The sequence below is a fragment of the Anopheles ziemanni genome, chromosome X, assembly GCF_943734765.1.
Source record: "Anopheles ziemanni chromosome X, idAnoZiCoDA_A2_x.2, whole genome shotgun sequence".
In the NCBI taxonomy this organism is placed as follows: Eukaryota; Metazoa; Arthropoda; class Insecta; order Diptera; family Culicidae; genus Anopheles; species Anopheles ziemanni.
In genome coordinates this window covers 8655381-8668934 of record NC_080707.1, presented here as the reverse complement: position 1 = coordinate 8668934, position 13554 = coordinate 8655381, and the positions used below count along the sequence as shown (strand labels likewise).

General features: G+C 49.2%; 3 protein-coding genes across 3 annotated transcripts; 2 read left to right on the top strand and 1 right to left on the bottom strand.

The window, feature by feature from the left end:
* Positions 1 to 256: 256 nt before the first annotated feature.
* On the top strand, positions 257 to 3480 carry LOC131290982 (uncharacterized). Its single transcript, XM_058320174.1, has 4 exons — positions 257 to 268; positions 802 to 1165; positions 1269 to 1709; positions 3419 to 3480. The coding sequence occupies exons 1-4, from the start codon at positions 257 to 259 to the stop codon at positions 3478 to 3480; spliced, it is 879 nt and encodes a 292-aa protein (XP_058176157.1).
* A 950-nt stretch (positions 3481 to 4430) lies between these two features.
* Positions 4431 to 12228, bottom strand: LOC131290981 (uncharacterized). Its single transcript, XM_058320173.1, has 5 exons — positions 12219 to 12228; positions 12000 to 12154; positions 6786 to 7036; positions 4638 to 4872; positions 4431 to 4565 (listed from the first exon to the last, which is right to left on the bottom strand). The coding sequence occupies exons 1-5, from the start codon at positions 12226 to 12228 to the stop codon at positions 4431 to 4433; spliced, it is 786 nt and encodes a 261-aa protein (XP_058176156.1).
* A 226-nt stretch (positions 12229 to 12454) lies between these two features.
* On the top strand, positions 12455 to 13195 carry LOC131290980 (peptidoglycan recognition protein-like). The gene is made up of 3 exons (XM_058320172.1): positions 12455 to 12521; positions 12584 to 12824; positions 12895 to 13195. Exons 1-3 carry the CDS (start codon positions 12455 to 12457, stop codon positions 13193 to 13195), a joined length of 609 nt encoding a protein of 202 aa, XP_058176155.1.
* The last annotated feature ends 359 nt before the right edge of the window (positions 13196 to 13554 follow it).

Sequence of the window (13554 nt, the reverse complement as noted above, 5' to 3'; positions counted from 1 at the left end):
CGGTGGTGGGGGAAGATGACTATATTTAAGCCGGCTTCGCACAATGTCCAATCATCACAGACAATCGAGCAGCAGCCGGCTCACACAGCAGCAAACAGCCGAAGCCAGTCCGAGCGTCCGTAGCGTCCTCCAGGCAATCCTTGTTGCCGCGTGTGCAATCCTGATCCGTTGTGGAGTGTTAACACTGTGTGCCCGTGCCGACTGCAGTCGTCGACCATCTTCAACCTCACCAGCAGCGCCGTTTCGTCCAGCAACCATGAAAGTTCTAGTGGTAAGTGTTGTGTGCGGTGCGTTCTATCCAATAAGCCGTGCTCTACAATTGTGCGACACACACGCAGACAAAACCAGTGTCCGGACGCGGTTTCGGCAGGTGCAATGTGACTGATCGTGAACGTGCATTGACGCTAGTGAACCGTCTGTTTGGTCGAAGTTTTAAGTGGTGAGGAAGAGTACAGTACAGCCAGATCGGGTCATTAGATCGTCATTGAAAGATTCATTCAGAGCGCGAGCTCGCTCTGATCCTCGACGGAGGGGTTCACTTCTTCAATCAATTCCAACTCGGCTGCCAGAAGTACGGCACAACTACGCTCGGAGCACTCGGAGTATACAGCCGCAGAATCTCTCGCAATGCGTGTGCAATAGTGGCCTAGTGTTCCTTGAGTTATGGCCATTAGGTCCCGCTGTCCCACCGCTCTTGCTATACTAGAACTAAAGCGTACTAAGGACAGGCTCAGAATCGCAGGTCGTTATCGTAATGGTTCGTTTTGTTTCTCTCCCTCCCATATTTTCCCCGGCCTAAAGGTATTTGCGGCATGCGTGGCTATCGTCGCGGCCCGTCCGGAGCCGCCAGTAGGAGGCTATAGCCATGGTCATCACGGTGGCCACCACGGTGGTGGTGGACACGGTGGCCACAGTGGCTACAACTATGCCCAGCCCCAGCAAACCTACGTCGCCCCGGTGGGCGCTGTGTCGCAGTTCTCGGGCACGGCTTCGTCGGCCACGGCCTCGGCTGGAGCTAGCGCTTTCGATACCCTGAGCTTCGGTGGTGGTGGTGCCGCCGCCGGTTCCAACGCCTTCGCCGGATCGAACGCCTTTGGTGGATCGAACGCCTTCTCCGGTGCCCAGTCCTTCAGCAGCGGCCAGGCTCAGTCCGTCGGCTTCGTCGGTGGTAAGTACGGGCCGAATGATGGTGGATTTGGGATGGCCAAATTCGATCCAGAGATACTGACAGCCGTTCTCTCTCCCTCTCATTCTCCCTCCCGCTCCAGCTCCCCAGCAGCAGATTGTCCAGAAGCACATCTACGTGCACGTGCCGCCACCAGAGCCGGAGCAGTCGTTCCAGCAGCAGATCGTCGCCCCGGGCCTGCGCCAGAAGCACTACAAGATCATCTTCATCAAGACGCCGTCGGTGCAGCCGTCCGCCGCCCAGCTCGCCCTGCAGCAGTCGCAGACCGAGGAGAAGACGATCGTCTACGTGCTGGTGAAGAAACCGGAGGCGCTCGGCGACATCAGCCTGCCCGCCCCGTCCGTCAGCAAGCCAAGCAAGCCGGAGGTCTACTTCATCAAGTACAAGACCAACTCCGAGCAGGTCCCGCTGGCCGTCGGCAGCAGCTCCGGTGCGGTCGCCCAGGCTGACGCCGGACTCGGACTGCTCTCCTCCAGTGGTACCGCATCGGCCACCGCCGGAGCCCACGCCTCGTCCGCTTCACGTAAGTACCTACCTGCTGCTGGAACGCCTCCCCGACTAGAACCTGAGAGAGTTCACTGAACTACCAACACTGTGAACACGGAGTTGGAAAATTCCTGCTTCCCACCCTTCTAGCGCACGCCGAGGTTCAGAGGACAGAAGAGAAACGTGTAAAAGTTTCGAAAACATTCTTCCACCCGTTGTACCGTTGTAGTCAAGGGTCGTAAAACTGTCCAGACTTTGGATGCACCTCCCGGCGTTCGGGCTGGAGTTCGCTACTCTGGAGCTATGAGATGAGGGTTTTTACACCATCTGGCCGGTCGTCAAAAGAACATGTTATAATTTTATAACCCTTAACGGGGCAAACTCTCCACACACTCAGTCCCACCCGGTCGATCTGAGCTGAGGTCTAACGGCATGCACCTTATAACCTACGGTGCATGATGCAGCCGTTTTTCCGTTCCCAAAAACCGGTTGCCATGCTGACCCCTCGGAGTCGCACGGAGGCATTCTTTCCACCATTCTCTTTCAAACAGCATCCCCTCGTGGAGTTGCTTCGCTAGATGAACACTACTATGAGGCAAGTCTGAGACCTAAGTCGACACTTCTAGCGGCAGATATTTCCCAGATCTCCTGGATTCGTCGAGCCTTCGTTGCTTCTGCGTCTACCGACGTCGGATTATTGCCCCATTATCCCTCGCCCTTTCCTCCCCTCTCCACCCTCATACTCACTGACCCACACTTTCTCTCCCCCTTACCGAACGCGACGTGGTTCGAGGGATAGGAGCGTCGGCTTAGGAGATTTCGTTAAAAAATTCGAAAACAAAGGAAATCCCAAAATCCCGCCGACTACGACACGGAAACTGCCGAAATGACAATGAATATTCGAGCACGCGGTGAAAAACTTTCACTAAATGCATAACTTATGCGGTGACGTTATTACGGCAGGTTTTGTTCCCCGCCCCCCCCCCCCATCGGGAGGATCCCCGAATCCTTATGCCGGGCGGAGTCTGTTTGTTTCCTTTGAATGATTTCTTGATTTCTCCGAAAAGATCAATAGCGTCGTACCACTTTCCCTCTCTGTTTCGTTTTTCCTCCCTTCCTCCCTCCTTCCCACCCTTTCGTACCCGCCCTTCGTACGATGATCGATCACGGGCACCGGGTGGAATGCCTTTTCGAGCTTGCCGTGGGAATGCAGGAGAGTTTGGAGAGAGGGGAGAAGCCACCCTAAGGGAAGGAAGCGAGCGCTTGCACTTTCGTTCAACGCTGGAAGGGTTCTGCCGCTCCCTCCTTTCAAGACGGTCAAAACATCTTGCCGCTTGACTCTGCTATCTCCTCCCTCTGTTTCCCTGTTTTCGTAAAACGATGGCATTTCCAAACCGCTCCGGTGTGTTTTATTAAACTCACTCATTAGCTGCCCGCTTTCCTGTCATGGCAGGCAGAGAGCGCTTATACCGTTTAGCGTTTCGATGAATTATTAATGAACTCACCAATGGTCGGTTTTTGCTTTGACACTCGATTGCTTTCGGGGTTTTGGTTTGAATTCGGATGAACATTTGCATCGCCCTACGAACAGCCTCCGGTGAACTCCAAACCTCCAAACTCGTTTGGTGACAGGAACCGGCTGATATGACAGCCAAGGGAGGTTGTTGCAGCTTGCTTGAACCACAATCACTTACACACTGCAGTGGTTGATTTAATTTTGTGAATTTTCTTCCATTTCTTCTTCAGACCTCCCGGCTCAGGCGTACGGCGCCCCTGGTGGACACCATCACGGACACGGATACGCCTAAAAAGGCACACCATGATGACCGACCCGAGCGGTCGGGCCCGATGATAAAGGGCTCGCCCCCGCAGGCAGCAGAATCCCCTCCCCCTGAAATCCCCCCGAATTCCCAGGCGTTTGCTTTAACGCAAAGCGAACGCACTTTAATGTTTAGCTAGCACAATTTTTGCGACGATGAAGCTGATGAAGCAGAAAATTATCAAGAAAACCGCAGAAAAAAAAATAACAAAAAGTACGGAAAAAATAGTATAACGGTGACAAATTTTAGTAACTTAAGAAGTACAACGCAACAGACGTAAACCACACACAAACACAAACAAGCGAATGCAAAGGCGGCGCTCGGCTACCCCGGAGGTCACGACAATGGAAGGCACTAACGCGCCAACCCGAGTCGTATAAACCGTCCCTCCAGTGGTAGCCAAAGCAGTAGTAGCCATTAGAAATCTCGGTTAAATTATTTCTTTCCCCTTTTCTTTCTCGTGCTTGAGCTGTTCGGGGGTGTGCAGTAGTTGGTTCCTTCCCCTGCGAACGCGGAACAAAACATACACTGCCAATTTTAGCAAGGAATTTTCTTTCACTCGACCCCGGCCCAAAACCCGGGCAGCTCGACACGATCGCTTCTCTGTTTCTGTAACTGTACTATTTTGTTTGTTTACTTTTTCCATCTTTTCCTCACTTTTGTTTTGTAATATTTAAGGAGTATCAAATAAAAGTCACGCTCGTTTCCGAGCGATAAAGAGAGACGAAATGCGGTTACGATTTGCTGTTCCGGGACTTCATCTGAACATCCGAAAAGCAGGTGATAATAGGAGCTCATCCTCCGGTTAGTCCGCCTCTGGCAGCGGACTCTCCTCCTCCTCCTCCTCCTCGTCGTTGTCGTCCTCGTCCTGCGCTGGTTCCTCGGGTAGGCTGTATAGCCGCAAGAGCTTGTGGTAAAGGTACTCGCTGAGAATGTACCTATAGCGGTACGCCGTAGCTGTTGCTGGGGCTTTGACTCGGTAGCGGCGGTGCACCGTACTCGGTCGGGGGCGTTGGGACGCCACTCTCCGGATATGGTCCACCGCCATTACTCCCCTGCTCGCCGGACGCGCGCTAGGCAAGTGAAAGACAGAATAGCCCAGATAGAGATGCGGGAGAGGTCGCCCGAAGTTGCTGTTTGCTCACCTGTGTTTTGTAGCGGATGAAGTAGACCTCCGGCTTCGAGGGTGGCGTCGGTGCCGCCGTCGGTATGACGATCTCTTCCGGCTCGTCCTGCTTCTTCACCAGCACGTACACGAGCGTCTTCTCCTCGTTCTGCTGGACCGGCGGCAGGACGGGCGGGGCGGCCGTGGCCGGCGACGGTGCCTTGATGAAGACGATCTTGTAGTGCTTCTGGGGCGGTGGCACCACGATCGGTTTCCTGCAACCAATCGCCAAGGCGAGGAGTAGTTGCACGAAAGTAGGACAGGTACGGCACACGCGCAGGGTGGGAGCGATGGAGGGGGGGGGGGGGAGGAAAGAAAGTGAAGAAAGTCCGGGGTAAAATAACAGGAAATAAGCGACCAACGGAAGGGAGGGGAGGGGGGGGGGGAGTGGAGGGTTGAGTGGGTAGGAGGGAAAAGTGAAAACGCAAACGAAAAATCGAAAGATGAATTATGACGCCCCTTTGGGACGGCTGAATGCCAAAACCGCGATTTCGCGCGGAAACATGGGACAATATTGAGCGACAGCTTTGGTTCACCCGGTCCCCACACCTGGTTTTTATGGCACAATAGTGGTTCCGCCTGCCCTGCACCACGCCCTGCTCCTCCGGCCGCCGCCGCTCGAGCACGCTCAAAGAGGAAAGCGCCCCCGAGAGCGCAACACACCACACGGAACCGGTTCACAAAAACCCATCCAACCGACCCATCTCCATGAAGCGACAGGCCGTTGCGGCTGGGATGCGCCGAGTGCCTGCGGCCATCGAACCCATTACGCAACGTGCCAATGCCATCTCGGGGCCGGGCCATGTCGATTAGCGAAGCGGTGCCGGTGGAGGACCGGCGATGGAGGAGCAGGAGCAGGAGTAGGAGGAGCACGAACAACGAAATTAATTCGAGTGTCCGGTGTCATCAGTTGCTTTGGGATGCCGGCGTATACCGGACCAGTTCAGCCCTTACGCGCCCAAAGCGACACAAGGATGGAAAGCGATATCGATCGGTGGCGATGGTGGTGTTGGTGGTTACGACACAACCATCGGTGCGCGGGCCGTGTGAATTTGACATTTCGGCTCAGCTCGGCCACTGAGCCGATTCCTGCAACAGCCTGCAAGAGGTCACAATGGGTCGGAGGTCGAAGTGGCGTCACTTATCAACAACCAACTGCAGAGGTCCTGGGAGTTCCCCTGGTTGCGGTTTCGCTATACCATTGCATGCGATAACTCTCTCGACTTGATCCTCGGTTATTGCATATGCCAAGCGGTGAATAACCTACGATCTTCTTATTTCGTACGACTTGTAAACTAATGATGTAAGCAAGAGTGGGAGGGTAGAATCTTACTATTCTATTGATTGACTTAAATCCTCATCGGTAGTTTTTGTAACTCAATTCTTAGCAGAGATTCGAATCCCGATAGAGTTAACGAGTAACTAAGAAAGTCGTCACACCGACTCTAAGCTCTAATAAAGGATATCAATCCGAAGTAGGAACTCGAATCCCAGGAGTGAGTAAAAGAGTTACTAGTCGCCACAGAGATTTGAGTCCTTACAAGAAATCAAATCCCAATTAGGGATTCAAACCCCAATCGAGGATTCGTCTTTCAATAAGGGATTAGAATCTGAAACAGGGACTCTTATCCCATAAAACTGTTTTAATCATCTGGTTGGGATTCCAATCCCTATTCGGGATTCGATTTCTCGTTACAGATTCAAATCTCTGTGGCGACTAGTAGCTCTTGGGATTTGAATTTCTACTTGGGAGGTCTCCTAGGAACATCTAAAAAGAGTTATTATTCTCATCACTATTGTAAACGTACCACCATAAACATCTCCAACCGGAAGACTTCTCGCAAGGAATTGTTGATGCTGTCTATCTTCGACAGTTCTCAAAATGGAGACAATCTGAAAAGTGTTACGACCACCTACCGACTCCTTTTAGACGCTTCCATAGGTCTCCTCAGAGGATTAAGTAATAATAGGCATCCTACTATATCCCTACTCATAGTGAGCGTCACACTTGGAATTGTTTATACTGCCTATCCTCCTCATCAGACCTCCTAACTGGGGTAAACTGAAACGAGCATCTACCGACTTCTTTTCGAACTCTCAATTGGGGTTTCCAGGGTTCAGATCCTACCTGGTCGTTTGGTACTCCGGCTCCGGTGGTGGCACATGCACGTACACGTGCTTGTGTATGACCGGGGCTTGCGTCGGTGGCCCATACTCGGACGTGGCCGACCCGTAGCTGTTGACTGAGATCGAGGGTGACGGTGGCGGTGGTCCGTAGCTGTAACCGAGACTCCCGGACGGTCCTCCACTAGAACTGCTAGGTCCGATCGACCCGGAAGAAGGTCCTATAACTGGAGGCTCTGGACGACCCGCAACCAGCTGATCACAGGGAAAAAACGAAAAAGTGAGAGAGAGAGGGAGAGAGAGAGAGAGAGAGAGAGAGAGAGAGAGAGAGAGAGAGAGAGAGAGAGAAAGAGTCACTTCAGAGGCATTACAGGCGGTGGTTTGGTCTAGCAAATTTCTGAGGAGCTTAAACTTCCTGGTTCACTTCCCACCCGAGATTTGTTTCATTGCTTGATTGATAGCTGATCTTCGAATTACTAGAAACTGTTTCTATATTGCTTATGGACACTTGAGAGAACACATGGCATAATGTCATCAGAAGAGGGTGCCTTCTTGGGGAAAGAATAGGTCAAGCACCTATTGATTGCTGATTGTTGTCAGTTTTTCGTTTTGGTTGGTTCTCCTCGCAGACAGTTTGATTGAATCAACCGCAAGAACTCACCGCTGCTAGCGCCGAACACACAAGAATCACTCGTCGATGGTGTGACATGATGGCGATGGCCCAGTTACCGGGTCAAAATACACACACGCACATGTACACTGGCACACAGCTAGAAGTCGTTGCTGGGTTTTTGGATATAAGGTGCACAAACATTGACCTCAGAATTCGGCCCGCGTCCGTTCTAGGTGTATCTAACAGCTATGACTACTATATAGAGACGTTCAGGCCGTGCTGGTACAGCGGGATTACTCTGGCTTTGTTTGCCTCTACCCTCCGATGCGCCCTGTCAGAACGCTAACAATCCACTAAGCTGCGCTGGCACGTAATAGTTGCATTTTATAGCGGCCGAATGCAGCCAAAGGCCTAAAACAAACATCATCGCCCGAATATCTGAAGGTGCACCGATTTTGCAAACCATCGGAGCAGATCGGGGCACTCCATCACCGAGTGCCAGGCATTACCTCCTCCCTCAAACCCGCCGTCGAGGTATCAAAGCGAGTGCGCCAAAGATTTCAAACCGCCAATTTTCCCCAATGGTGCCCACCCGACCCACCCCCTTCACGCCTATGCGGCGAGAAAAGCGTCGGCACACGGGATCGGCGTGCGACATCGGGAAAAATGGTGCATACATGAGACCGATTTGCAAACGTCCATGCAGACGAGCAGCCAGCGCAGCGAAAGGGAGGTGTTCGGTTTCGGATCGGGTGTAAATTCGATCAACGGCGGGGTGGGAGGGCTGCAGGATGAGCCGGTGTTTGCATTAGGCATCACCGCATCCCATATACCCGCTACCCCTTGCACAAAAAAAAAAACCGACGTTACTTGGCACGTTACTTCGCGCGTTCGCCTTTTGTTTTCATCATTCAACCGATTACTTTATTTTTATTTCTTTCGTTTTCTTTTTTTCTGTGGAGCTCGGTTTCCAGGTTTTAGACTCTTTTCCAGTGCACCCTGAGAGAGGGAGAGAGTGCCATCGCACTGCATCGCAGCATCGTGCGGCGAATGCAGTTTTGCAATCGAACCGACTACAGTCGAACCCCTCCAAGCGAGCCACTTTTCTCACCTGTTAGTGAGAAGATTTTATTCGTAGCAATTGTCTTGTTAGTATCTGCCGAGCCAGTTTCATATGCTACTACAATATCGATTTTAACGAGGGACTTTTAGTTAACGGTAGTTTGGAAAATAGGGGTAGATTTTCAATTCCTACTCTTCTATTTTATTTCCAGTATCAAAAAATACAAACTCATAATCAAGTGAGATGAAATCGGATATTTATAAAGGGCACGCAGAAGCGTTTTCCTACAATCATAGGGTATGAAAGCCAAAATTAATATTGACAGATTGAGCAGCGGAATCACACGACTTTATTAACTATTACGCTTCGTTTTCCCGTTTCTTCGCTGGCAAAGAAGTCAAAAACATCAACAAAGATGCTCAACGTCCAACTACACCAAAAGCAATAAGTTATATTTAATCCTTCGCTCTCTGTAAAACGTCCAAAAGTTTTCTAGCAACTATTTTGCTTTTATCTAAAGTTATAACGAATGTGAAACTAGAGTTAGTTGACCAAAAAGTTATAATTTAAAGACAATAATTGTGTCACTGCTATTTGCAAAACAGATTCTTTCGTTCTGTTCCGTCCCGTTTCACTTTCGTCAGAATTAAATAACATTCATATTTAGGTTTTTTTAAATATAAAATCTAATTCATTCCAAACAGACTTTGTGTAACCCTTTTTTTAATGTTCAGGGGATTATTTGAACATGGTTAACATCCTTTTCGTTTGTCGTTGGTGGTGGACAAAGTTAATTTCTAAATTTTCCTCTAAATATATTCATTAAAATAAACCAGTAAGAGCTTTCGACCTATGAAAAATTCATAAATTGATTGAATAAAACAGAATTTTATTCACTTTCAATCTAGTGAAGATCGCAAAGCCAACCGAGCAAAGGTTCTACGTTATGCAGGTTCGACTGTACTGGCGGTAACGAATCGGAGACTTGGCGCACGAACCTCCGCAATGAGGTGCTACTGCCAAGATAGTCGATTAGGTGTCTGGGCCCTACTATCACCTACACCCACCCGCCTTCCACACCCCTTAGCACAGGCGAAGGAGGGGGGGACATCAGAAACAATGGACTGTGCGAAGGGGGGCGGTGTTTTGTCCGAGGCGCTGCTCTGTATGCTAATGACTGTTTTGACGCCAACCACCAACATGCACTTTGGTTGGACTTTGCGAACGAACCGAACTGTCGCGGGCGAAGGCATCTCATCACTGTTCTTGCGAACGAAATGTTTCCGCAAGTTTGCACGGGAAAGTGAATCCAACAACTGCCCTTGCGAGAGGGTCCACTGTGCGATGGAAAGTCAATCATTAGCATTAACCGAGGTCGGGGTGGATAAGAGTCGGGAGATCGGGAGGAAGCCGCCAATGTTTCGGCTACTGCCTACCGGTATCCATTACTACCCTATTAAACACCGATGACGACAATGCGATGGACGACAAACCCGGGGGAGAAGGAGGCGTTGAATCAACGAGTTGGAACGTTAAACGAATAAACCAAACGCGAACAGCTCCCAGAATTCACCCACACCTCGCATGCCGAGTTAGGCAAGAAGTTTGCAGAGCAACATGCAGCAGATGCACTGGATCACCTCCATCGCCATTTGCACGCAAGTTCGTGAGTCCCGGCGGGCGGCTTCACTAGCGCAACCATTGTCGCATGAGAACGCAGCTGAAAAATAGCGGTATCAGCACCAGAAACCACCACCTCGCAGCCCAGGCTAATCGGTTTCATCTCCAACCCCTTACTAGACAACCTTTCCAAGCGGGTTGTGGCTTGGGATGCTCCAAGCGATACGTTTGATCTCTGCATCCCACGAGATCTGGTAGAGCATTCCCAGATTGCGGCGAGCTGCAAGATCGAATCAATTTGTTCTCCCATCACCCACTGCACGGTACGCTTCACAGGATCGGAAAAAGTGCATGCATTGCATTGCTGAAGAGTACTCCCCGGGGGCCTCCATCGTGCTGGTACGAATTATGCAACTGCCACACATCTGTCGGTGTACGCGGAAGGCATTAATCTGTATGCAGGGAGGGCAGCCATTTGTGTTGGCTGAGGTGTTAACGACCAACTAATAACTTCATCCACAGAAATGCTTTGCTCAAGAATTTGAAGTAGACAATACACTGTATTCAATCTATGTAGAGTTGTTCCTACGTTGCTACAATTTGTATGATTCAATTATTTAAACCAAGGAGAACATTAAGAGTATAGAGATGTTTGTCATTGGACAATTTTAATATATCTGTTCTTTGTTTATCTTCAATGCTGAATTCATTAACTATTAAAAACGAAAAACTAAAAACAAACAAAGTGAAAGCATTGATTTATCTTGATGACATTTTCTTACATTACTAAGTGAGCCTATAGCGACTGACTGCAGTATTCTCTCCGAGAACGTTTAACGTATACGGTTTTAATACTATTAAATATTACTTAATATACGAAAATTTGATTGATTACATTAACGTGAATTATAGACATCAATGTAAAGATTTTATCAAAGGCGAGAAATATTCTCAGACTAGTTTAAGGATAATGAACATGTATCATCAAAAGAAATACCCAGCACATTTTCAAATATCGTAAGTTTGCATTAAAAAAATTATTTTAACTGTTTTCGTTTGTCAAACATTTCAGATTATCAATCTAAAATCGTGTTAAAAAATATTCAATAAAAAAGTACCTTAAATTACTTGTCAATCAGGTTCATCGAAAATGTTATGCGTGGAAAATTATTCTCTGGCAAACTTTTTGTTGGTTTTTCAACAAAACAAAACATTTCAATGAAATAACAAAAAGGAAAATGGAAGTTTAATTCAGATTTAATTCCTTATTAAAAGTGTGTGGTTTAATGATATTTGAACTTTTATAAATTTTGAAACGAAATATAGAATGGTGAATGTATTGCATGTGCTTGGAGCCTTCAACTTATAGCTGCTTGGGGCCTCTAGAACGCTCAGTCCGCATCTACTACTACACAGGTTTCAACAACAGGAAGCAAGTTTTATAATATCGTAATAATATCGATTGGAACGGAGTTTTATACATCAATTACTTTAGTGAAGAGTAGAAATAAGTAGTAAAACAAAAATCTTATGTTGCGTGATAAATAATACTCGTTTTGTTAGCGTTCCTGTGTTCCGGCTGTTAGATGAGACGTAAATAAACCGAAACGAGCAAATATGTATAAACAAGTGATTATTAACACATTTCGAGCAAAAAAGCGAATATTAAAACCAGCAAATTAAGTTCTTCTACTGCTTCTTCTTCCTAGCATAACGAGAATTAGAGCAAGAAAATATTTCAATAAACAATAAGTAACAACATTACTATCAACATCTGTACCTAGTAGCGAACAAAAATGCAAAAAACAGATAGCACTTTTGCACAGCTTCTTAAAAAGAGATCTTCTTAGTCGCGAGGTTTTTAGTTAAAACGCCATTAGACAGAGTCTGCATTACGTCAAGCTTGACTCATCGTTTCGTACATCGTCCATGAACGGTCGATTAGCTTTCTGCTCCGACGACAGGGGATTCCACCAAACGGCGCCTGTCTGTGTTTTGGTTCTTTTTCTTCCGCCACTTCTTGACTTTGGCCGCGAACTGGTTCCGATGACCCCGAGCGGGGGAACCCAGACGAGTGCTAAAACAAACGCAAAGAATACCAGTTTAACAGCGTGCACAATCGTTCTACCAATCTGACTTACACACACACATACTTGTGGGATGCAAACAGAAAAATCCCCTACGTTCTGTGATCTTGCCTCGATGCGTGATGACAATTACAGATTCCGCCTGCAGTGCGGTCGATTCTGCTGGTTGTGTTGGTGTTTGTGGCTCAGGTTTGGCATTCTGTCTGCTGAAACGCAGTCTGACACGAGCCGCACTCCTGATAAGACCGATCGCTAGACGGGATTGAGGTTCAGTTTCGGTTCCGAAGGAGATGGTGACTTTTGGTGATGTAACGTCCGTCGTCTTGCTGTGTGGCGTTCTCGTTTCGCTTCAGCACGGTAAGCATTGCCTAGGATCGCTAAGGGTGCGAATCGTGACTGGTTTGTTGTTGCCGTCGCAGGAGTCGTGGTGGCGCAGGATGCGGCTCCGGAGTCGGCCTGCATGGCGGGTGTGGTGAAGCGGTCGGCGTGGGGGGCCGCCAAGTCCACGAACGTCACCTACCAGCTGAAACCGGTCCCGACTGTCATCGTCCACCATACGACCGGTGACCGGTGTATGTCGGCTCCGGGCTGCCGGGAGTTGGTGCGCAACATACAGACCTACCATCAGACGCAGAACGGCTGGAGCGATATTGGTTACAAGTGAGACGCCACCATTCGGCTTCTAGCCCCCGCTGAAACTGATGTTGATCCGGTTGATTTTCGCTTGCAGCTTCCTGATCGGGAGTAGCTTCGTGTACGAAGGCATCGGATGGCATCGAGCAGGGGCGCACCTTCGAGGGCGCAACGACAAATCCATCGGCGTTGCATTCATCGGCAACTACGATCTGGAGCGGCCGACCGCACGCCAGCTGCAGCTGCTGAACACTCTGCTCCAGTGCGGGGTGGAGCTTGGCGAGCTGTCCGACGAGTACCGGCTGTACGGGGCGATGCAACTGCAGAGTACCAACAGCCCCGGCAAGTTCCTGCACGCCAAGCTGCAGGAGCACGACCATTGGCGGGAGGATATCTAACACCAATCCTCAGCGATCCATTCGATTGGAAATCACTAGAAGTAAATGATGAGCCAGATGTAATCTTCACCTTGCGTCGTAGTTTAAGACAAACCTTGGCCTAGAACACCACACCAACAAACGCTGACAGCACCGAAAAGGAATCCGAACTCGTGTCTGCTGCTTCGATTGATTTTTGCAACTGAACACCTAGGGGCAGATTGGGTAAGCATTCTCCCCCAGCAAAATCAAGTTTGTAAGACTTCCGAGAAGCAACGATAGGAGGTACCAGAGCGCCGGCAGGAGGAGAGCTTAGAACATGTTGTGTGTGTGTGTATATTATATACGTGTGTGTGTTTGAGTAAAAATAAAATATAGGA

What these genes read in the sequence shown, in the direction of transcription:
- LOC131290982 (XM_058320174.1), top strand. An exon ending in TCAGTCCGTCGGCTTCGTCG is followed by an intron (nt 1,166 to 1,268) that starts GTGGTAAGTACG and finishes CTCCCGCTCCAG; the next exon opens with CTCCCCAGCAGCAGATTGTC. An exon ending in CCACGCCTCGTCCGCTTCAC is followed by an intron (nt 1,710 to 3,418) that starts GTAAGTACCTAC and finishes TTTCTTCTTCAG; the next exon opens with ACCTCCCGGCTCAGGCGTAC.
- LOC131290981 (XM_058320173.1), bottom strand. An exon ending in ATCGACCGTTCATGGACGAT is followed by an intron (nt 7,037 to 11,999) that starts GTACGAAACGAT and finishes CCCTGTGATCAG; the next exon opens with CTGGTTGCGGGTCGTCCAGA. An exon ending in TCATCCGCTACAAAACACAG is followed by an intron (nt 4,566 to 4,637) that starts GTGAGCAAACAG and finishes TCACTTGCCTAG; the next exon opens with CGCGCGTCCGGCGAGCAGGG.
- LOC131290980 (XM_058320172.1), top strand. Translation starts at nt 12,455, where the DNA reads ATGGTGACTTTTGGTGATGTAACGTCCGTCGTCTTGCTGTGTGGCGTT. An exon ending in TCTCGTTTCGCTTCAGCACG is followed by an intron (nt 12,522 to 12,583) that starts GTAAGCATTGCC and finishes TTGCCGTCGCAG; the next exon opens with GAGTCGTGGTGGCGCAGGAT. An exon ending in TGGAGCGATATTGGTTACAA is followed by an intron (nt 12,825 to 12,894) that starts GTGAGACGCCAC and finishes TTTCGCTTGCAG; the next exon opens with CTTCCTGATCGGGAGTAGCT.